We start from the raw sequence: 24,897 nt of genomic DNA, 5'->3' as shown, positions 1-24,897 counted from the left end.
TCCATGCCACTCCATTGTTGAACTCATTTGAAACATACTAGATAAAAGTGTTAGTCCAACAAGAGATATGTTGACATTAATTACCAAAACCACCTAGGGAGCACTTGTGCTTTCACACACACATACCTATCGAACACGGTTTACTTTTTTCTCGCCTTGTCTTCAGAAGAAGTCGTCGCTGTGGATGTTGCTTCATCAACAGGCTTCACACCCCCACTTCAGATATTGCTTGACCCCAAGCAATGGCATCAAGAAATCTTTTCCGGAGAACATAGAGATCTTCCCATGTTGCAGAGGCCGCCGGGATGCCCAACCACTTGATCAAGCACCTATGGAATGGCTCTTCCACCTTTCTTCACCAGGCGCCTGTCAAGAATTGATTCTGGTGCCAAGTCATGAACACTGAGATCAATGAGCTTAGGGAGTTCAGAAAATACAGGAGTATAGTTAGGGGTGAATGGCTTGAGTTGTGACACATGAAAAACTGGATGTATATGACTTTCTTTAGGCAAAGCCAATTTGTAAGCGGCCACACCAATTTTGTCAGTCACTGTATATGGTCCATAGAACTTATAGGCTAACTTGGGGTATGGCCTATTCACCACTGAATGTTGAGCATATGGTTGAAGTTCCAGAAGAACTTGTTCCCCAATTTGAAATTGCCTGTCAGTTCTGCTCTTGTCTGCTTGAATTTTCATTCTATTATGTGTTGTTGCCAAATGTTGCTTAAGTGCTGCCAACTGAGCTTCCCTGTCTTGCAGGAAGTCCATTGCTACATTGTTCTCTTGTTCTGTCAGTGAAATGCCCATACCCAATTCTGCTGCATACCCATAAAGTGCCTTAAATGGTGAACACCCTAATGAAGTATGAAAAGTAGAATTATACCACAATTCAGTCAAGGGCAGCCATGCTTTCCATTGTTTAGGAGATTCATGAACATCACATCTAAGATACATTGATTGGAACGCTCTGTCTGGCCATCTGTTTGTGGATGGTAGGAAGTACTCTTCAGCAGTTTGGTGCCCATCAGAGAAAACAGACTGGTCCAAAAATTGCTTGTAAAGATTTTATCTCTGTCTGAAACTACAGATTTTGGTAGGCCATGGAGTTTCACCACCTGATCCAGAAACAATCTAGCTACCCCAGGAGCTGTGAATGGATGTTTCAGAGGAATGAAATGACTGTACTTGGTAAGTCTATCCACCACTACCAAAATAGCATTGCTGGATTTAGACACAGGCAGTCCCTCGACAAAATCCATAGATAGGTCTTGCCAGGCACCCTAAGGGATAGGTAAGGGCTGTAGCAATCCACCAGGATGATGTTCTCATGCTTAGCTTGTTGGCAAATTTAACATTGCTTAAGAAAGTTTTCTACATCTAGCTTGATACCCTTCCAATGGAATACACATTGAAAGCTCTTCTTGTTCTGTAGCTTTCAGCTGCTTATCTATTTGAGTTGTTTACTTTGGGTTCAGAAAGCTGGCTTTTTCACTAGTATCAAGAATGCATGTACTTTTCTTCTTCTTCTTTTGGGTATGGTTACGAATAGCATGTTGTCGGTACAACCAATGGTATGTGCTTCACTCACCGGTTAATATTTGTGTTTCAGACATCTGGCAGGGCTGCTAATCTTCTTAAAGACGTATTCCAGAATTCCTATGACGAGGCATTAAACTGTCTCAATACCAATTACTATGGATGCAAATGGGTAACAGAGGCCCTTCTGCCACTTTTGAAGCTATCTACATCAGGTGCAAGGATTGTTAATGCCTCCTCCCTTGCGTTGGAGCTGAAGGTGCATCGTCTATATCTATTTTTTTCACCACTAAAATTCCTGCATTTCCACAAAAACTAAGAAGATATAGATAGTAGCAACACTTACCATAGCACATGTAATTGATTTTGTTACCAAAGAATGCCAAACGAGTGTTGGGTTTCGTAGTAATTTCAAAAAAATTCCTACGCACACGCAAGATCATGTGATGCACAACAACGAGAGGGGAGAGTGTTGTCTACGTACCCAACGCAGACCGACTGCGGAAGCGCTGACACAACGTAGAGGAAGTAGTCGTACGTCTTCACGATCCAACCGATCAAGCACCGAAACTACGGCACCTCCAAGTTCGAGCACACGTTCAGCTCGATGACGATCCCCAGACTCCAATCCAGCAAAGTGTCGGGGAAGAGTTCCGTCAGACGGCGTGGTGACGATCTTGATGCACTACAGCAGCAGGGCTTCGCCTAAACTCTGCTACAGTATTATCGAGGGCTATGGTGGCAGGGGGCACCGCACACGGCTAAGGAATAGATCACGTGGATCAACTTGTGTGTTCTAGGGTGCCTCCACCTCAGTATATAAAGGACCAAAGGGGGGAGGCTGGCCGGCCACAAGGGGTGCGCCAGGAGAGTCCTACTCCCTTCGGGAGTAGGATTCCCCCCCCCAATCCTAGTTGGAATAGGATTCGCGGAGGGGGAAAAGAGAGAGAGGGGGCCGGCCACCTCTCCTAGTCCTAATAGGACTAGGGGAAGGGGGAGGCGCACAGCCCATGTAGGGCTGCCTCTTCTCTTTTCCACTAAGGCCCATCATGGCCCATTTAGCTCCCGGGGGGTTCCGGTAACCTTCCCGGTACTCCGGTAAAATCCCGATTTCACCCGGAACACTTCCGATATCCAAACATAGGCTTCCAATATATCAATCTTTACGTCTCGACCATTTCGAGACTCCTCGTCATGTCCATGATCACATCCGGGACTCCGAACAACCTTCGGTACATCAAAATGCATAAACTCATAATGTAACTGTCATCGTAACCTTAAGCGTGCGGACCCTACGGGTTCGAGAACAATGTAGACATGACCGAGACACGTCTCCGGTCAATAACCAATAGCGGGACCTGGATGCCCATATTGGCTCCTACATATTCTACGAAGATCTTTATTGGTCAGACCGCATAACAACATACGTTGTTCCCTTTGTCATCGGTATGTTACTTGCCCGAGATTCGATCGTCGGTATCCAATACCTAGTTCAATCTCGTTACCGGCAAGTCTCTTTACTCGTTCTGTAATACATCATCCCGCAACTAACTCATTAGTTGCAATGCTTGCAAGGCTTATGTGATGTGCATTACCGAGAGGGCCCAGAGATACCTCTTCGACAATCGGAGTGACAAATACTAATCTCGAAATACGCCAACCCAACATCTACCTTTGGAGACACCTGTAATGCTCCTTTATAATCACCCAGTTACGTTGTGACGTTTGGTAGCACCCAAAGTGTTCCTCCGGCAAACGGGAGTTGCATAATCTCATAGTTATAGGAACATGTATAAGTCATGAAGAAAGCAATAGCAACATACTAAACGATCGGGTGCTAAGCTAATGGAATGGGTCATGTCAATCAGATCATTCAATTAATGATGTGACCTCGTTAATCAAATAACAACTCATTGTTCATGGTTAGGAAACATAACCATCTTTGATTAACGAGCTAGTCAAGTAGAGGCATATTAGTGACACTTTGTTTGTCTATGTATTCACACATGTATTATGTTTCCGGTTAATACAATTCTAGCATGAATAATAAACATTTATCATGATTATAAGGAAATAAATAATAACTTTATTATTGCCTCTAGGGCATATTTCCTTCAGTCTCCCACTTGCACTAGAGTCAATAATCTAGATTACACGGTAATGATTCTAACACCCATGGAGTCTTGGTGCTGATCATGTTTTTGCTCGTGGAAGAGGCTTAGTCAATGGGTCTGCAACATTCAGATCCGTATGTATCTTGCAAATCTCTATGTCTCCCACCTGGACTAGATCCCGGATGGAATTGAAGCGTCTCTTGATGTGCTTGGTTCTCTTGTGAAATCTGGATTCCTTTGCCAAGGCAATTGCACTAGTATTGTCACAAAAGATTTTCATTGGACCCGATGCACTAGGTATGACACCTAGATCGGATATGAACTCCTTCATCCAGACTCCTTCGTTTGCTGCTTCCGAAGCAGCTATGTACTCCGCTTCACATGTAGATCCCGCTACGACGCTTTGTTTAGAACTGCACCAACTGACACCTCCACCGTTTAATGCAAACACGTATCCGGTTTGCGATTTAGAATCGTACGGATCAGTGTCAAAGCTTGCATCAACGTAACCTTTTATGACGAGCTCTTTGTCACCTCCATATACGAGAAGCATATCCTTAGTCCTTTTCAGGTATTTCAGGATGTTCTTGACCGCTGTCCAGTGATCCACTCCTGGATTACTTTGGTACCTCCCTGCTAGACTTATAGCAAGGCACACATCAGGTCTGGTACACAGCATTGCATACATGATAGATCCTATTGCTGATGCATAGGGAACATCTTTCATATTCTCTCTATCTTCTGCAGTGGTCGGGCATTGAGTCTTACTCAATTTCACACCTTGTAACACAGGCAAGAATCCTTTCTTTGCTTGATCCATTTTGAACTTCTTCAAAATTTTGTCAAGGTATGTTGTTTGTGAAAGTCCAATCAAGCATCTTGATCTATCTCTATAGATCTTTATGCCTAATATGTAAGCAGCTTCACCGAGGTCTTTCATTGAAAAACTCTTATTCAAGTATCCTTTTATGCTATCCAGAAATTCTATATCATTTCCAATTAGTAATATGTCATCCACATATAATATCAGAAATGCTACAGAGCTCCCACTCACTTTCTTGTAAATACAGGCTTCTCCGAAAGTCTGTATAAAACCAAATGCTTTGATCCCACTTATCAAAACGTTTATTCCAACTCCGAGAGGCTTGCACCAGTCCATAAATGGATCGCTGGAGCTTGCACATTTTGTTAGCTCCCTTTGGATCGACAAAACCTTCTGGTTGCATCATATACAACTCTTCTTCCAGAAATCCATTCAGGAATGCAGTTTTTACATCCATCTGCCAAATTTCATAATCATGAAATGCGGCAATTGCTAACATGTTTCGGACAGACTTAAGCATCGCTACGGGTGAGAAGGTCTCATCGTAGTCAATCCCTTGAACTTGCCGAAAACCTTTCGCGACAAGTCGAGCTTTGTAGACAGTAATATTACCGTCAGCGTCAGTCTTCTTCTTGAAGATCCATTTATTCTCAATTGCTTGCCGATCATCGGGCAAGTCAACCAAAGTCCATACTTTGTTCTCATACATGGATCCCATCTCAGATTTCATGGCTTCAAGCCACTTTGCGGAATCTGGGCTCACCATCGCTTCTTCATAGTTCATAGGTTCATCATGATCTAGTAGCATGATTTCCAGAACGGGATTACCGTACCACTCTGGTGCGGATCTTACTCTGGTTGATCTACGAGGTTCAGTAGTATCTTGTTCTGAAGTTTCATGATCATCATCATTAACTTCCTTACTAACTGGTGTAGGTGTCATAGAAACAGTTTTCTGTGATGAACTACTTTCCAATAAGGGAGCAGGTACAGTTACCTCGTCAAGTTCTACTTTCCTCCCACTCACTTCTTTCGAGAGAAACTCCTCTAGAAAGTTTCCGAATTTAGCAACAAAAGTCTTGCCTTCGGATCTGTGATAGAAGGTGTATCCAATAGTTTCCTTTGGATATCCTATGAAGACACATTTCTCCGATTTGGGTTCGAGCTTATCAGGTTGAAGCTTTTTCACATAAGCATCGCAGCCCCAAACTTTTAGAAACGACAACTTTGGTTTCTTGCCAAACCATAGTTCATAAGGCGTCGTCTCAAAGGATTTTGATGGTGCCCTATTTAACATGAATGCGGCCGTCTCTAGAGCGTATCCCCAAAACGATAGCGGTAAATCAGTAAGAGACATCATAGATCGCACCATATCTAGTAAAGTACGATTACAACGTTCGGAAACAACATTACGCTGAGGTGTTCCGGGTGGCGTGAGTTGCGAAACTATTCCACAATTTTTCAAATGTACACCAAACTCGTAACTCAAATATTCTCCTCCACGATCAGATCGTAGAAACTTTATTTTCTTGTTACGATGATTTTCGACTTCACTCTGAAATTCTTTGAACTTTTCAAATGTTTCAGACTTATGTTTCATTAAGTAGATATACCCATATCTGCTTAAATCATCTGTGAAGGTGAGAAAATAACGATATCCGCCACGAGCCTCAATATTCATCGGACCACATACATCTGTATGTATGATTTCCAACAAATCTGTTGCTCTCTCCATAGTACCGGAGAACGGTGTTTTGGTCATCTTGCCCATGAGGCACGGTTCGCAAGTACCAAGTGATTCATAATCAAGTGGTTCCAAAAGTTCATCAGAATGGAGTTTCTTCATGCGCTTTACACCGATATGACCTAAACGGCAGTGCCACAAATAAGTTGCACTCTCATTATCAACTCTGCATCTTTTGGCTTCAACATTATGAATATGTGTGTTACTACTATCGAGATTCAACAAGAATAGACCACTCTTCAAGGGTGCATGACCATAAAAGATATTACTCATATAAATAGAACAACCATTATTCTCTGATTTAAATGAATAACCGTCTCGCATCAAACAAGATCCAGATATAATGTTCATGCTTAACGCTGGCACCAAATAACAATTATTTAGGTCTAATACTAATCCCGAAGGTAGATGTAGAGGTAGCGTGCCGACTGCGATCACATCGACTTTGGAACCGTTTCCCACGCGTATCGTCACCTCGTCCTTAACCAATCTTCGCTTGATCCGTAGTCCCTGTTTTGAGTTGCAAATATTAGCAACAGAACCAGTATCAAATACCCAGGTGCTACTGCGAGCATTAGTAAGGTACACATCAATAACATGTATATCACACATACCTTTGTTCACCTTGCCATCCTTCTTATCCGCCAAATACTTGGGGCAGTTCCGCTTCCAGTGACCAGTCTGCTTGCAATAGAAGCACTCAGTTTCAGGCTTAGGTCCAGGTTTCTTCTCTTGAGTAGCAACTTGCTTGCCGTTCTTTTTGAAGTTCCCCTTCTTCTTCCCTTTGCCCTTTTTCTTGAAACTGGTGGTCTTATTGACCATCAATACTTGATGCTCCTTTTTGATTTCTACCTCCGCTGCTTTCAGCATCGCGAAGAGCTCGGGAATAGTCTTGTTCATCCCTTGCATATTATAGTTCATCACGAAGCTCTTGTAGCTTGGTGGCAGTGATTGAAGAATTCTGTCAATGACGCAATCATCTGGAAGATTAACTCCCAATTGAATCAAGTGATTATTATACCCAGACATTTTGAGTATATGCTCACTGACAGAACTGTTCTCCTCCATCTTGCAGCTATAGAACTTATTGGAGACTTCATATCTCTCAATCCGGGCATTTGCTTGAAATATTAACTTCAACTCCTAAAACATCTCATATGCTCCATGACGTTCAAAACATCGTTGAAGTCCCGATTCTAAGCCGTAAAGCATGGCACACTGAACTATCGAGTAGTCATCAGCTTTGCTCTGCCAGACGTTCATAACATCTGGCGTTGCTCCTGCAGCAGGCCTGGCACCCAGCGGTGCTTCCAGGATGTAATTCTTCTGTGCAGCAATGAGGATAATCCTCAAGTTACGGACCCAGTCCGTGTAATTGCTACCATCATCTTTCAACTTTGCTTTCTCAAGGAACGCATTAAAATTCAACGGAACAACAGCACGAGCCATCTATCTACAATCAAACATAAACAAGCAAGATACTAATCAGGTACTAAGTTTCATGATAAATTTAAGTTCAGTTAATCAAATTAATTAAAGAACTCCCACTTAGATAGACATCCCTCTAATCCTCTAAGTGATTACGTGATCCAAATCAACTAAACCATAACCGATCATCACGTGAGATGGAGTAGTTTTCAATGGTGAACATCGTTATGTTGATCATATCTACTATATGATTCACGCTCGACCTTTCGATCTCCGTGTTCCGAGGCCATATCTGTATATGCTTGGCTCGTCAAGTATAACCTGAGTATTCCGCGTGTGCAACTGTTTTGCACCCGTTGTATTTGAACGTAGAACCTATCACACCCGATCATCACGTGGTGTCTCAGCACAAAGAACTTTCGCAACGGTGCATACTCAGGGAGAACACTTCTTGATAATTTAGTGAGAGATCATCTTATAATGCTACCGTCAATCAAAGCAAGATAAGATGCATAAAAGGATAAACATCACATGCAATCAATATAAGTGATATGATATGGCCATCATCATCTTGTGCTTGTGATCTCCATCTCCGAAGCACCGTCGTGATCACCATCATCACTGGCGTGACACCTTGATCTCCATCGTAGCATCGTTGTCGTCTCGCCAAGCTTATGCTTCCACGACTATCACTACCGCTTAGTAAAGCATTACATCGTGATTTCATTGCATACAATAAAACGACAACCATAAGGCTCCTGCCAGTTGCCGATAACTCGGTTACAAAACATGATCATCTCATACAATAAAATTCAGCATCACGTCTTGACCATATCACATCACAACATGCCCTGCAAAAACAAGTTAGACGTCCTCTACTTTGTTGTTGCAAGTTTTACGTGGCTGCTACGGGCTTAAGCAAGAACCAATCTCACCTACGCATCAAAACCACAACGATAGTTTGTCAAATAGACTCCGTTTTAACCTTCGCAAGGACCGGGCGTAGCCATACTTGGTTCAACTAAAGTTGGAGAGACAGTCGCCCGCAAGCCACCTATGTGCAAAGCACGTCGGGGGAACCGGTCTCGCGTAAGCGTACGCGTAAGGTTGGTCCGGGTCGTCTCGTCCAACAATGTTGCCGAACCAAAGTATGACATGCTGGTAGGCAGTATGACTTATATCGCCCACAACTCACTTGTGTTCTACTCGTGCATATAACATCAACATAAATAACCTAGGCTCGGATGCCACTGTTGGGTTTCGTAGTAATTTCAAAAAATTTCCTACGCACATGCAAAATCATGTGATGCACAGCAACGAGAGGGGAGAGTGTTGTCTACGTACCCAACGCAGACCGACTGCGGAAGCGCTGACACAACGTAGAGGAAGTAGTCGTACGTCTTCACGATCCAACCGATCAAGCACCGAAACTACGGCACCTCCGAGTTCGAGCACACATTCAGCTCGATGACGATCCCCGGACTCCGATCCAGCAAAGTGTTGGGGAAGAGTTCTGTCAGCACGACGGCGCGGTGACGATCTTGATGCACTACAGCAGCAGGGCTTCGCCTAAACTCCGCTACAGTATTATCGAGGGCTATGGTGGCAGGGGGCACCGCACACGGCTAAGGAATAGATCACGTGGATCAACTTGTGTGTTCTAGGGTGCCTCCACCTCAGTATATAAAGGACCAAAGGGGGGAGGCTGGCCGGCCACAGGGGTGCGCCAGGAGAGTCCTACTCCCTCCGGGAGTAGGATTCCCCCCCCCCCAATCCTAGTTGGAATAGGATTCGCGGAGGGGGAAAAGAGAGAGAGGGGGGGCCGGCCACCTCTCCTAGTCCTAATAGGACTAGGGGAAGGGGGAGGCGCACAACCCATGTAGGGCTGCCTCTTCTCTTTTCCACTAAGGCCCATCATGGCCCATTTAGCTCCCGGGGGGTTCCGGTAACCTTCCCGGTACTCCGGTAAAATCCCGATTTCACCCGGAACACTTCCGATATCCAAACATAGGCTTCCAATATATCAATCTTTACATCTCGACCATTTCGAGACTCCTCGTCATGTCCGTGATCACATCCGGGACTCCGAACAACCTTCAGTACATCAAAATGCATAAACTCATAATATAACTGTCATCGTAACCTTAAGCGTGCGGACCCTACGGGTTCGAGAACAATGTAGACATGACCGAGACACGTCTCCGGTCAATAACCAATAGCGGGACCTGGATGCCCATATTGGCTCCTACATATTCTACGAAGATCTTTATTGGTCAGACCGCATAACAACATACGTTGTTCCCTTTATCATCAGTATGTTACTTGCCCGAGATTCGATCGTCGGTATCCAATACCTAGTTCAATCTCGTTACCGGCAAGTCTCTTTACTCGTTTTGTAATACATCATCCCGCAACTAACTCATTAGTTGCAATGCTTGCAAGGCTTATGTGATGTGCATTACCGAGAGGGCCCAGAGATACCTCTCCGACAATCGGAGTGACAAATCCTAATCTTGAAATACGCCAACCCAACATCTACCTTTGGAGACACCTGTAATGCTCCTTTATAATCACCCAGTTACGTTGTGACGTTTGGTAGCACCCAAAGTGTTCCTCCGGCAAACGGGAGTTGCATAATCTCATAGTTATAGGAACATGTATAAGTCATGAAGAAAGCAATAGCAACATACTAAACGATCGGGTGCTAAGCTAATGGAATGGGTCATGTCAATCAGATCATTCAACTAATGATGTGACCTCGTTAATCAAATAACAACTCATTGTTCATGGTTAGGAAACATAACCATCTTTGATTAACGAGCTAGTCAAGTAGAGGCATACTAGTGACACTTTGTTTGTCTATGTATTCACACATGTATTATGTTTCCGGTTAATACAATTCTAGCATGAATAATAAACATTTATCATGATTATAAGGAAATAAATAATAACTTTATTATTGCCTCTAGGGCATATTTCCTTCAACGAGAAGCTTCGAAATGATTTGTGCGACATCAACCTCTAGGATGAGGACCGAATAGAAGCAGTGTTGAACACATTCTTGGAGGACCTAAAGAACGGGCGGCTTGAACAGGCCGGGTGGCCCATCATGCTACCAACATACAGTGTATCGAAAATGATCATCAATCTGTACACCAGGGTCATGGCAAGGAGGTATCCAGAGATGCGCATCAATTGCGTTAGACCTGGCTTTGTCAAGACTGACATCTGCTGGAATCTAGGGCTATTGACTCCTGAACAAGGTGCAAGAGGGCCAGTCATGCTAGCTCTTCTCCTTGACGATGGACCAACTGGGTGCTATTTTGATCAGACAGAAATGGTGAACTTTTGGTGATCAACAGCTGAATGGATCATTGTCAGATAGTTTGAGTGATATTATTTCCCTTATTGTGAGACAATAACGGCATCATCATATCCTGACATAATAAACACAAAACACACGGTAAAATTTTCTCATGACCAGATGGTTGCTTGATAGTCTCTCGACTTTTCCCCTTAATACGATAGGTTACAGTACAAACACATTTCATAATTAAAGATATCCATTGATCATTAAAACCCAATTTCTGCATCATATTTTGTAGGAAACTCCATTCCACCCTATCGTATGCCTTACTCATGTCTAACTTTATTGCAGCCACCCCATGATCCCCCCTCCTCTTAGAATTTAAGTAATGGATAAGCTCATAGGCTAATAAAACATTATCTGTAATAAGACGACCTAGCACAAAAGCACTTTGGGAAGGGGAAATAATATGTGGCAGCAGACCTTTCAGCCTATTAGCTAGTACTTTAGAAACAATTTTATATAAAACAGTACATAAGCTGATAGGTCTGAGATCATTTAAATTTGAAGGATTTCTTATCTTTGGAATGAGGACAATAATTGTGTCATTCCACCCTTGTGGCATATCATCCCCATTCAAAACCGCCCTCACTTCTTGCTCCACGCGGTCTCCAATTAAATACCAGAACCGTTTATAAAAAATACCAGGGAAACCATCGGCTCCAGGAGCTTTTAGATCACCTATACTGCATCCCAAATCTCTTCATCTGTAAATGGCTTCAAGAGGCTTTCATTCATTTCCCGTGTCACTTTTCGTTGAACACATGCAAGAATTTCCTCTACACACGCTTCAGAATCTAACAGCTGACCCAAATAGAGTAGAAAGTGACACTCCAGAGAAAGGCATAGAAGATACGGCAGCTGGTACTACAGGAGGATTGCCCTGGAGTGTTGCTTGTGGAGCTCCTGGTAGACCTGAAAGAGTTGTGTCAGGCTGAGTGAGAAGTTGAGACAGAATGCCAAAGATAGCCTGCACACTCTGCTGCATGGCTGCCATCTGAGCGTCCTGTCGCTGCACAATCCGCTCGACCATGCCCATCATGCACTCCTCAGACTGAGCGCGCTCCTGAGAGACCTGCTGCTGAAGCGGTATCACTCTCTGCTCAACTGCAGCACGCTATCGTACCTGCTCTGCTCGCTCCTGTGCCTGGTCCTGCTGCATCTTCAGAAGCAACTCATTGTGGCTCTGCTGGTTCTGAGCCAAGGTGGCCAGAACAGACGTGAGCTCTGCGGGCTGCCGGACCGTCGTCTCAGTGACTGTGACAGGCGTCTCTGTGTGTGGAGGAGAAGAGACTGCAACCTGTGTGGATCCCCCTGCCTTTGAGTCATGAGCACCCTGTGGTGGTGGTAAGTACTCAAGCTCCTCACTATTAGACTCTGAGAGGTCACCCAGTGGACTTCATCAGAGAGTCATGCCTCTACCTCATCAAGCGCTGCATCCTCTACCTCAGATGCAGCCCTCTGTGCTGGTGTGAGCCTCTCCATAAACTCCTTGAGAGCCTGACGCCCCCTTCGAGAATCCTTCAAAGCTGCTGGTCTGTATTCCTTCAGCCTGGAGGTCTTAGGTCTATCATAATAGGCTCTGTGGGGACTGTCCTCTCCTCCGAGCCTCAAGAGAAGATGTGAGATCAGGTGGGCATATGGTAGTCGACGCCGAGCTCCTGCACCATCTATGGTAAAGTCCTCCATCTTAGCAACAAGCAGGTCTACTACATCAAATTGTATGTGGCTCATCAGGTGATAGACAAGTTGCTGCTGAAGACCAGTGAAGCCCTCAGCGTACCCAAGCCTGGGTAAGATAGTCCTTCGGGTGGCATTGAGCACCACCGAAGCCTCTGGAATAAGCAGATCAGGTGCTCTCTGGTAGGACACAGGGAACGGCTGTCGAAAGAGAAAGGAGATCTGCTCATGTGTTGGCGCCTGTCCTCCAATCAACGCTCTGTGAGGAGGGTCTGCTGAGCCATAGACCAGATGATGTAGAGAAACCTCTCCAAGCTGCAGACCTAGACTATCTGCAATCTGTTGACGAGTGAGTCTGTACGGCTCTCCACCAAACATGAACCAGATGGACATCCTATCCTGAGCAATATATAGAGTGGCGTAGAACACTCTGACCCAATCCTCGACCACCCTGTCAAAAGGAGTCTCTAGCAACTCTTCCAGCCCTGGGATATAGGAAAAATGCCTCCTAATATCCACATCTCCTGCAGCCTCACTCAGAGCAACCCAATCCATCACTCTGTGCTCGAAAAGCAAGTGGCTCCTGTGGGTCTGATATAAACTAGCCCGAAGCATTGTCCAGAACCTGTCATCAATATCCCTGGAGCGTGGTTGTGGCTGCCACTCGTGTAACTGCACCATCCATCTCAACTTCTTCATCTTGGGAGCCTTTGCAGTGGAACTCCCTCAGCCACACGAACAGCTGTGTCCATCCTCCTGATAGCTTCTTCAGCCTCCTTGTCCTCTACACGGTCCTCTGTTGTGGGACGAGTGGAGCGAGCCTTCGTGGGGACAGTCTTGCCCCCACGACCACCCCTTGTGTGAAGAACCGAGCGAGTGGTAACTGGAGCATCAGTGGCCTCCTATGTCTCCTCGGCTGACCCCTGGCTAGGCTCATGGATCCGGAAACCACGAGCACGACCGGCGGCAATATCATCGGCCGCCTTTGCCGCTCTCTCGGCACGCTCGGCCGCTTTCTCGGCCTTTGTCTTCTTCTTCTTCTCTTGAACGATCTCCTTGCCATGCCTCTTTTGTCCGGCCATCTCGCTCTGTAAGGATTATGATTGAAATAATAAGAACGAGATCGATGCATGAAACATGGGAAACAATGAGCCGGATAAGGGAGCTAGAAAGATTGGAAGAATTAAGCCTAGATCATGGAGATGTTTTCGGATTAAGGAAAAGAGGGCTCTAGGTATTGCTAATCTAAGAGATTAATTTTGGCCTTAATCAAATTTTCTTTGGATTAGCCCTAGTAGATGCATTCTTAGGAACAAGACTAAGACATGAAACCCTAAATCTATTTGTCCTAAGAACTCTACCCTATGGTCACATTAGCCCTAGAGCAATTTAGCCTTAAGTTCAAATTTGCCCTATGGTTAACTAGGTATAGTCCTAAGGAATTATTAGTTTTATCAACCGGAAATCATGTGAAGAAAACTAGGACCGAAGAATCAAGGTAGCTCACAAAGTTTCGGAGGTGAGGTAGACGACGAGAGGATCACGGCGAGGTCGGTCGCTGCGCTGGGTGAAGGAGGTCGCCGGCGGCAGTGACGAGTGAACTCGGCGGCTGGAGAAGAGGACTCGTATGCGTGGGAGAGCAATGCAGGTCCTGGCGACGACTTTAACAGTGAGAGGGTGCGACGATGGTGCCGCACGGCGACGGCGCACGGCGTCGACGAGGTGGTGGTGCGCGGGCGCTGGAGTCGGCAAGGGTCTCCGAGCATCGCTGGAAGATGGAGGCCAGCGAGGTGGTGGCGCACGGGCGCTGGAGCCAGCGAGAGGGCGCGCGCAGGACGGAGGAGGTCGGCAGCATAGTGCTGTCGGCGGCGACGGCGTGGAGAGACTAGGGCGACGACGCACAATGGAATAGATCGATTTGGAGAAGAACATTTATAAGAGCGGGCCCTGCTAGACAGAGACAGATTTGGAGTCAAATGCGCGAAAACTGAAAAACGTCGGAAGCTCCGATGACTAGGGTTTGTGCGCCGGAACAATCGTCGGAGGAAAACATCAGTAACATGTATTTCCGGGATAAAAGGATCGTCGGATGTTCCGGCGTATATTTGTGATAAGCGTTGGAACATCCACTTTTGTTCCTTCAGAAGACTTTGACGAACTGCACGTTGGATGTTCTGGCGATGTTGATGTTAATCCTGTATAGCTTAACATATAGCGGTAGGAGGGACTTTACGTTTTTTACGTTTTATCTGCAGTTGCTTCCGGTGAAGTGGAATGGGTGTCCTTTCGCTTGGTTTGGTTCATGGCATGTGCTTCTCTTATCTGAGGATGAGACATGTGATAGAATATTAGCATGTAATTATCTGATCTAGAGTGGTGTAATAATGTGTTTGTTATCTTTGTTTTATTTTGCAAAGTGATACAACGTACCTGTGCTAATGTCGTGCTTGTTGGTGGGGACGATGGGGTTGCTAGGTGGCTAATGAGCTGCGAAAATACAGATATATCATATGGTGTCGCAAAACCAAAGTTCTTTTTACATATCAGTTTCTGTTGGGCATGTGGATGGACAATTTAACGTAAGGGAAATATCCTTGATATTGTGTTGTTTGTACGTATGAATGACAAAGGCAGTTGCAGTATGAAAGATATTTGGATTAGAGGAAACAGCTCATGCTCAGGTGAAGGGAGGAAGTTCTCTGCATCTGCAGTTTCCTGCGATGTTGCGTGTGTCTTTGGGTTATAATTTGTTTCTTGAACGTATTTTCGTAACCGTTTATGGTTTTGGTTGGAGAGTGTACCTTGGCAGTTTTTTTGCCTTTGCTGTCATGACGGTCGTCTTTGGGGCCTGCTGTTTCTGCATTTTGAGGTTCTTCTGTAGGAGAGCAAGGTAAGAGTGAATTAGTGCAGGTCGTCTGGGACGAGATCTGAGTCTGATGTGCCTTACCGCTGTCAGTTCCCATTACATTGAGGAGGTTATCCACCTGGTATGAGACGTGTGGGTTGTCGAAGTCTGCAAATGAAATGGCCGAGAGGCTGATACGAACAGTGAGAATTTTGCCACACAGTTCCTTTATGATATGTGGCATAAATGTTTCGGCATCCTCATATCTTGACATGAGATCGTCCACAGGTAGGCCAATAATTTGCTGCGCATTTGGACCAAATATGGCAAGTTCCATCGAAGGTGCAGTAGCATCTTCAAGTGAGATATGGGGCTCAACAACCCTGACAGGGACACGGTATCTGCATACGCATAAAACATCTTCATCTCAGTAGGTTTTTATGCAGAGTGGAGTGGAGGTGCTTTGGAGAATGGAATTTTTACCTGGGAACAGCTTCTGTGGAGTGGCAAGTTGTGTCACTGCATCTATATGTGTTGCCGCTAGGGAAAACCTTCTTCTTGCAAGTGGTGCATGCTAGGTACCACCATGGTTGGTTGCGTGGAATCTTTTGAATCTTAGCAGTGATGACAAAGCGTTTCTTCTGCAAATAGTATGTTTGAGATGATTTAGGAAATTGCTGTGCAACACACGTATGGATATTAAACTGGAGTGTGAAAGATATGATCACATCCATCTCATGAGGATCAGTGAGTGTAGCCAGTTCGGAGACAGTTGCGTCCTGATGCTCTAATCTTCGTGTCGGTGTTGTCATGAACTTGGGAGCGGATGAATTGCCGGAGCATATGTTGGCAGTTGACAAAGGGAAAAATTAGTTGCTATGATGACAGTGAACGGGTGGTTCGTTCTGTAAAGGTTCTGAAGTTAATGTTTTAAAGCAGCGATGCGACATATGTTGGGTAATGCTGTTTTCTGCATATGCATTTACCTTTGTTTGAGTTCATGAGCCTCTGATATATCGGGATTAAGGTACCAGCGACACACTAAGGAACCCTGTATTAAGAGTTTGTCTGCAGGATGAAGAGAAGCATGTTATTTTTTGTTTTTGTTATGTAATCTGAAACTATTTTGGCTGTAGATAATGTAAAATATTATGTAAAGGATTGTGGTAGGTTGTGGAGGAAACCATTATATTTGCGGCATGTCATAGCACAGAATAGGACGATCAAAGGATCCTCGGGCTGCACTGATATGAAGCTATCAACATCAAACATTTCAGCATGTTTACCCCAAAGCGCGACAGGGACATTCTGGCTGCTTGTGACAATCAGTTACAGCAAGTGATGAGGTCATCGGACATGTAAAAAGGTTTGGGTAAGATGTAAGCAAAACATACCTTGCATCAGAGATGTAGACGTTTCTGAGTTTCTTTACATCGCCTCTGCGTGTAACCTGGTCAACGCAACGGGTGAAGGCAGTGACAATACCGACGACATCTGCAGTAAAAGTAACTTGTTAATTTTGAAGTGCTAAATGCATGATAGGCTGTCATTTTCATGCATTTGTGTAAGGTGGACGGACAATGTGTATGTGGTGTTGTAGCTTTACAGGTTATTGCCGAAGTACCTGAAGTTAGCTGGTCGTTGTTGATCCTTGTCTCTAGCATATGGAATGGCACAGCTGAATAAGCGTACATTGGGAATGCGGATGGTGAGGGACAATTTCTTGCAATCTTGTATAAGGTGTGAAAACAGCCATGTAGTCATGGGCAGTAGTGCGAAACATATTCTTTGCATTCTGCACTCTGAAATGCTTAATACAGTAGATTTTGTCTTCCTCAATTTGCCCTTTGAATCTTTGAAGCCAGCTCTCTAGGACCTGTCCTTCCATAGCAGTTCCCTGTCAATTTATGGGTCAGTAGACAGTAGTGGTAGGAGTATTTGCCTTCCTTTTTTTAATATGTGGAGCTTTAACGTCACTGTAACGGTATATGTTGCCATACTGCTATGGTTAATATCTATGAAGCATGGCAGCCGGTTGTGGCACAAACCTGTTCATCAAGCATGATAAGATCAATTCTGATTCTCTTTTGTGGGACACTGGTGGTCATGAAATCGGAGAACCGTACTGTTCTGACCTTAACAATCCAATTATGGCAATTTGCGTTTACGTCCTTAAGCATGACATAACCCATCCTGCAGAGAACAAAGGGCATAACATTGAGTTCCATTCTTTAAGTCCTGTTTACGGCATCGAACATTAATGTTGGTAACATTAGAAGTGTACATGGTGGAAGTATTCGAAAGGTTATAGCCGTCGAGACGAATGTTGCGACTGCGGTGTAGGGGTGCGTGCACAGGGAACTGTTCATGGCAGGGAAACAGCGACTCGAAGTGTATGGACCATGTCGGTGTATGTCCGTGGGTCCCAGGCGGGGGGGGGGGGGGAAGGGGGTTTGAGGCTGTCGGTGATGGAGGAGGGGTTGCGTTGTCGGCAAGGTTACATAAGAAGGAACAGATCTAGTGTTGTAATGGCTGTTGAAAAAAAACCGGATGCGAATGTCTTACCTGCAAGGTCTTGGCTCGTATTCGTGGTTGCTGCCCCGGAATGTAGGACAGCGCGTTGTTCCTGGAAGTTACTGAATCATGGCACCTTCACCGGAGATTCTTTGAGGAAAGCAATAGGCAGTGGACAATGGGGAGAAAAAGAATGATGCACAGTGTTCTTTTTGTGGGGGGGGGAGTAAAGCGAAGATTGTCGGTGCGCAGATGTGGAGTGCGGTAGGTGGCCTTTGTTTGCCCCTCCTTCCCCTTTTCTTATTCCGGCCCATATGTTTGGTAGTGGTCTGTTTGCAACCATGGGCCGCAGTAGTTGGATCCTGCCTGTTTTTTGCTGTAGGCTTCTGCACATGGGCCATTTGTCATGAATGCTACGCTGCTGCGCTAGATTTTCAATTGATTCAATGGTAGCAACTTTATTTTTAATAATTTCAAGTCTTTGCATAACATGCTCCAAAGTTAACATAGTTCCATTAACCAAAAGAGGTGGCGAGCCAAATAAATCTATCATAGCATTATAAGAATCAAAAGTATGGCTACCCAAGAAATTCCCTCCGGTAATGGTATCAAGGATATATCTATACCAAGGATTGGCACCTACATAAAAATTGTGAAGAAGAACTGAAGTAGATTGCTTCTTGGTAGATCTATTTTGAGCATTGCAAATTCTATACCAAGCATCTTTCAAATTTTCTCCCTCCCTTTGTTTAAAAATTAGGACTTCGTTCTCGGGAGATAACGGAGAAGATAAAAGACTAGCCATGACGACAAGGCAAGCGAGAGAAAGGCAAGCAGAAAGAGAGAGGAGGAGATTGGAAAAGAGAGGGCAAATAAAACGGCAAGGGTGAAGTGGGGGAGAGGAAAACGAGAGGCAAATGGCAACTAATGTAATGTGAGAGATAGGGATTGTGATGGGTACTTGGTATGTTGACTTTTTGCATAGACTCCCCGGCAACGGCGCCAGAGATTCTTCTTGCTACCTCTTGAGCACTACGTTGGTTTTCCCCGAAGAGGAGAGGATGATGCAGCAAAGTAGAGTAAGTATTTCCCTCAGTTTTTGAGAACCAAGGTATCAATACAGTAGGAGGCTACGCTCAAGTCCCTCGTACCTGCACAAAACGATAGCTACTCGCAACCAACACGATTAGGGGTTGTCAATCCCTTCACGGTCACTTACGAGAGTGAGATCTGATAGATATGATAGATAATATTTTTGGTATTTTTGATATAGAGATGCAAAGTGAAAAGTAAAAAAGCAAAGCAAAAAGCAAAGCAAAATTTAAGTGATGGAGATTGATATGATGAGAATAGACCCGGGGGCCATAGGTTTCACTAGTGGCTTCTCTCAAGAGCATAAGTATTCTATGGTGGGTGAACAAATTACTGTTGAGCAATTGATAGAATTGAGCATAGTTATGAGAATATCTAGGTATGATCATGTATATAGGCATCACGTCCGAGACAAGTAGACCGACTCCTTCCTGCATCTACTACTATTACTCCACTCATCGACCGCTATCCAGCATGCATCTAGAGTATTAAGTTAAAAACAGAGTAACGCCTTAAGCAAGATGACATGATGTAGAGGGATAGTTTCATGCAATATGATAAAAACCCCATCTTGTTATCCTCGATGGCAACAATACAATATGTGCCTTGCTGCCCCTTCTGTCACTGGGAAAGGACACCGCAAGATTGAACCCAAAGCTAAGCACTTCTCCCATGGCAAGAAAAACCAATCTAGTAGGCCAAACCAAACTGATAATTCGAAGAGACTTGCAAAGATAACCAATCATACATAAAAGAATTCAGAGAAGATTCAAATATTATTCATAGATAGACTTGATCATAAACCCACAATTCATCGATCTCAACAAACACACCGCAAAAATAAGATTACATCGAATAGATCTCCACGAGAGAGGGGGAGAACATTGTATTGAGATCCAAAAAGAGAGAAGAAGCCAACTAGCTAATAACTATGGACCCGAAGGTCTGAGGTGAACTACTCACACTTCATCGGAGGGGCTAGGATGATGTAGAAGCCCTCCGTGATGACAGCCCTCTCCGGCGGAGCTCCGGAACAGGCCCCAAGATGGGATCTCGTGGATACAGAAAGTTGCGGTGGTGGAATTAGGTTTTTGGCTCCGTATCTGATCGTTTGGGGGTACATAGGTATATATAGGAGGAAGGAGTACGTCGGTGGAGCACCGAGGGGCCCACGAGGCAGGGGGCGTGCCCTAGGGGGGCGCGCCCCCCACCCTCGTGACCGCCTCTTTGACTCCTTGGAGTAGGGTCCAAGTCTCCTGGATCACGTTCGGTGAGAAAATCACGTTCCCGAAGATTTTATTCCGTTTGGACTCCGTTTGATATTCTGTTTCTCCGAAACTCTGAAATAGGCAAAAAAACAACAATTCTGGGCTGGGCCTCCGGTTAATAGGTTAGTCCCAAAAATAATATAAAAGTGGAAAATAAAGCCCAATATAGTCCAAAACAGTAGATAATATAACATGGAGCAATCAAAAATTATAGATACGTTGGAGACGTATCAAGCACGATGCTCCTTATCCCACTCATCAATTAATCCGTCATACCAAGGTCCATCATCATCCGCCATCCTACAAAATAGATCACAAACATCTATGAATACATGAACAATATCAAACAATACAATTGCCTTCTCCAAGTCATGCATTCTTTTTTCCATATGACCACATCATTCTTCTCAAATATATGCACATCATCTTTCAGTCAAATAAAATTCTCAAACAATATGGTGTCACATAACCATATGCACAATTTCATCATATGCAACATCTCTCTCTCCCTTAAAACACTCCTATTCAAAACATATGCAAATACATAACATCTAATTTATACAACCCAATCTGTGGAACAAATCATGTCACATACAACCATCAATTTCATCATCTCTTTTGCAAAAAAAATAAGCCAATAGGATAATCTACATATGAACCAAACAATTTCAAATTGCATACATATTCAACAACACATCATCTACTATCTACAAATCAACTATACCATCTAACAACTACACAAAATTTACTAAAACAAAAACAACAAGTACTCATCTAACATCTCCCAATGATGAATAATGCAACCAAAAAGAGATGTTCTAATCAAAACAAATTGGAGGGAATGGGGGAGAATACCTCAAGGATGCTTGGGGGCCTCAGATCCACAAATTTGGGTGGAGGATGGAGTAGATCAAGGGGGGATTTGATGTGAGGGAGAAGAGGGGCGAGAGAAAAGTGGACTCTGCTCTTGTGTTCGGCCGCCGCCAGGGAGAGGTTGGGGATGGATGGGCTGGGCCCACGTGTGGTGTAAACCTACCAGGGCCAGACACCAGGGTTCCTGGCGTCTGGCCCCTTTGCCATGTCAGCAGGTCAACGGGCAGGCGGGTAGTGCGGGCCAGGGGCCAGACGCCAAGGTGCCTGGCGTCTGCTTCACAACCCAGACGCCAGGGATGTTGGCGTCACCCAAAGAGGTCAGAATCGAAATTTCTTTTGAAACGAGGTCAAATCAGGATTTTGTCCTCCATAACAGTAATTTTGTCCTCCATAATCCATGGATCAATCAATTCAAGTTGCTGCTAGGCCGGCCGAGCTAGAGGCATCAGACACCAACTAGTAGCACTACAAAAAAATACACTTCCGTGATGATACAAGTTTGTCACAGTAGGTCGCGTTTTCTGTCATGCATGTACATCCATGACAAATTTATGACAGAATCAAGATAGTCATACCTGTGCTGTCGTAGAAGTGTTCCATGACATTGCCAAAATTATCATCACGGAAGTGTCCACTTCCATGACGATAAATCGCGCGTCACAGAAGTGCTTTCGTCAAGGGTGACCGACACGTGGCATCCACCGTAACGGAACGCCGTTAAGCTATCGGGTCGGGTTTTGGATCTGATAACCCGTTAACAGCCCCGACCAATGGGAAATTTCCACGTGTAAAATTCTTATTAGCCGGACGAAACACGTGTCAGCTCGTCATTGGGTCAGATAGGCGCCTATGAAACGTCGACACGTGGCACGACCCAACAGAGGCCCATTCATGTGAAAAGGCCGGCCTATTTGACTTGGTCAAAAGGTGGCGGGCCAGCCCATGGAAAGCCTGTTAACGGCCTGTTCGCATATAGCCCATTTACAGCCCGCTAACCCAAGGCCCATTACGCCCTATTCGAATTAGGCCCAGTAGCATCATGTGGGCCATCCAATATGATTCCAGCCCGTTTTCACTTCTGGCCCATGTATGGCCCATGACGTCTTTCTGCCCATATGAGGCCCTATGTAACTCTTGGCCTATTAACGGCTCGTGGTGAAACTGGCCCGTAATGAACAGTGTATCACTTTACACCCATTAACGGCCCGTGGTGAAACTGGCCTGTAATGAACAGTGTATCACTTTACACCCATTAATGGCCCGTGGTGAAACTGGCCCGTAATGAACAGTGTATCATTTTATACCCATTAACGACCCGTTATTCCGTTGGGCCGTTTCCAGCCCATGTTATCTTTCGGCCTTCTCAGAGCCCATTTATTCTTGGGCTCATTTCCAGCATTCATTTACTTACGGCCCGTTACTATCATTTTCTGCTTGTGGGCCAAATTCAGCCCGTGGTTACAGTCGGCCCGTTTGCGGTCCGTTAATACATTGGGCCGATTTCATAGCGTCATCAAATATGGCCTATTAATGATGGCCCGTTATGGTCGGCCCATGAACAAACGATTCCAACTCTAACCCTTTTACGGCCATAATGCGGTCTGTTTGGCCCATGTTTGGCCAATCGATTATACGGCCCGTATAAGGCCCATTGATAATACGGCCCGCAGAAGGTCCATTGTTTCTACGGCCCGTAGAAGGCCCATTGTTTCTACGGCCCGTAGAAGGCCCACTGTTTCTACGGCCAGTAGGAGGCCCAGTGTCACTACAGTAAATATTAGCCCATGGTTATTGCGGCCTAGTTTTAAAAAATAGGTTATTGCAGCCACTAGCTAACCGCGAAAAAAGAACTGCTATGACTACATGTTGGGGAACGTAGTAATTTCAAAAATTTCCTACGCACATGCAAGATCATGGTGATGCATAGCAACGAGAGGGGAGAGTTTGTCCACGTACCCTCGTAGACCGAAAGCGGAAGCGTTAGCACAACGCGGTTGATGTAGTCGTACGTCTTCACGATCCGACCGATCAAGTACCGAACGCACGACACCTCCGAGTTCAGCACACGTTCAGCCCGATGACGTCCCTCGAACTCCGATCCAGCCGAGTGTTGAGGGATAGTTTCGTCAGCACGATGGCGTGGTGACGATGTTGATGTTCTACCGACGCAGGGCTTCGCCTAAGCACCGCTACAGTATTATCGAGGTGGACTATGGTGGAGGGGGGCACCGCACACGGCTAAAATATCAAACGATCAATTGTTGTGTCTATGGGGTGCCCCCTGCCCTCATATATAAAGGAGTGGAGGAGGGGGGAGAGGGCCGGCCCCTATGGCGTGCCCTGGAGGAGTCCTACTCCCACCGGGAGTAGGATTCCCCCCCTTCCAAGTAGTAGGAGTAGGAGTCAAGGAAAGGGAAGAGGGAAGAGAAGGAAGGAGGGGGCGCCGCCCCTCCCCCTAGTCCAATCGGACTAGTCAATGGGGGGCGCACGGCCTGCCTCTCCCTCTCCTCTAAAGCCCAATAAGGCACATATACTTCTTCCCCCGTATTCCCGTAACTCCTCGGTACTCCGAAAAATACCCGAACCACTCAGAACCTTTCCGATGTCCGAATATAGTCGTCCAATATATCGATCTTTACGTCTCGACCATTTTGAGACTCCTCGTCATGTCCCCGATCTCATCCGGGACTCCGAACTCCTTCGGTACATCAAAACTCATAAACTCATAATATAATTCTCATCAAAACTTTAAGCGTGCGGACCCTACGGGTTCGAGAACTATGTAGACATGACCGAGACACGTCTCCGGTCAATAACCAGATGCTCATATTAGCTCCCACATATTCTACGAAGATCTTTATCAGTCAGACCGCATAACAACATACGTTGTTCCCTTTGTCATCGGTATGTTACTTGCCCGAGATTCGATCGTCGGTATCTCAATACCTAGTTCAATCTCGTTACAGGCAAGTCTCTTTACTCGTTCCGTAATACATCATCCCGCAACTAACTCATTAGTTGCAATGCTTGCAAGGCTTATAGTGATGTGCATTACCGAGTGGGCCTAGAGATACCTTTTCGACAATCGGAGTGACAAATCCTAATCTCGAAATACGCCAACCCAACAAGTACCTTCGGAGACACCTGTAGAGCACCTTTATAATCACCCAGTTACGTTGTGACGTTTGGTAGCACACAAAGTGTTCCTCCGGTAAACGGGAGTTGCATAATCTCATAGTCATAGGAACATGTATAAGTCATGAAGAAAGCAATAGCAACATACTAAACGATCGAGTGCTAAGCTAACGGAATGGGTCAAGTCAATCACATCATTCTCCTAATGATGTGATCCCGTTAATCAAATGACAACTCATGTCTATGGTTAGGAAACATAACCATCTTTGATCAACGAGCTAGTCAAGTAGAGGCATACTGGTGACACTCTGTTTGTCTATGTATTCACACATGTATTATGTTTCTGGTTAATACAATTCTAGCATGAAAAATAAACATTTATCATGATATAAGGAAATAAATAATAACTTTATTATTGCCTCTAGGGCATATTTCCTTCAGTCTCCCACTTGCACTAGAGTCAATAATCTAGTTCA

The 24,897-nt window shown here is 45.0% G+C and overlaps 2 protein-coding genes and 1 pseudogene across 2 annotated transcripts; 1 reads left to right on the top strand and 2 right to left on the bottom strand.

The window, feature by feature from the left end:
- Nucleotides 1-329: 329 nt before the first annotated feature.
- On the bottom strand, nucleotides 330-809 carry LOC147960617 (uncharacterized). Its single transcript, XM_087533443.1, has one exon. The coding sequence runs from the start codon at nucleotides 807-809 to the stop codon at nucleotides 330-332; it is 480 nt and encodes a 159-aa protein (XP_087389569.1).
- Nucleotides 810-1,102: 293 nt separating this feature from the next.
- On the top strand, nucleotides 1,103-11,002 carry LOC125519115 (short-chain dehydrogenase/reductase 1 pseudogene; annotated as a pseudogene).
- Nucleotides 11,003-14,834: 3,832 nt separating this feature from the next.
- Nucleotides 14,835-17,790, bottom strand: LOC147960616 (uncharacterized). Its single transcript, XM_087533442.1, has 12 exons — nucleotides 17,786-17,790; nucleotides 17,588-17,732; nucleotides 17,358-17,436; nucleotides 17,164-17,217; nucleotides 16,934-17,033; nucleotides 16,761-16,851; nucleotides 16,023-16,216; nucleotides 15,642-15,940; nucleotides 15,496-15,569; nucleotides 15,125-15,181; nucleotides 14,937-15,016; nucleotides 14,835-14,889 (listed from the first exon to the last, which is right to left on the bottom strand). Exons 1-12 carry the CDS (start codon nucleotides 17,788-17,790, stop codon nucleotides 14,835-14,837), a joined length of 1,233 nt encoding a protein of 410 aa, XP_087389568.1.
- Nucleotides 17,791-24,897: the final 7,107 nt, after the last annotated feature.

This window comes from Triticum urartu, chromosome 7A (genome assembly GCF_056163025.1).
Source record: "Triticum urartu cultivar PI428250 chromosome 7A, HENAU_Tu73, whole genome shotgun sequence".
NCBI classification, from domain to species: domain Eukaryota; kingdom Viridiplantae; phylum Streptophyta; class Magnoliopsida; order Poales; family Poaceae; genus Triticum; species Triticum urartu.
Note: the sequence above shows the minus strand (reverse complement) of the source record. Positions and strands in the feature narration are given on the sequence as shown.

What these genes read in the sequence shown, in the direction of transcription:
- LOC147960617 (XM_087533443.1), bottom strand. Translation starts at nt 809, where the DNA reads ATGGGCATTTCACTGACAGAACAAGAGAACAATGTAGCAATGGACTTC.
- LOC147960616 (XM_087533442.1), bottom strand. An exon ending in CAACGACCAGCTAACTTCAG is followed by an intron (nt 17,034 to 17,163) that starts GTACTTCGGCAA and finishes CTTTTACTGCAG; the next exon opens with ATGTCGTCGGTATTGTCACT. An exon ending in TCCACAGAAGCTGTTCCCAG is followed by an intron (nt 15,941 to 16,022) that starts GTAAAAATTCCA and finishes ATGCGTATGCAG; the next exon opens with ATACCGTGTCCCTGTCAGGG.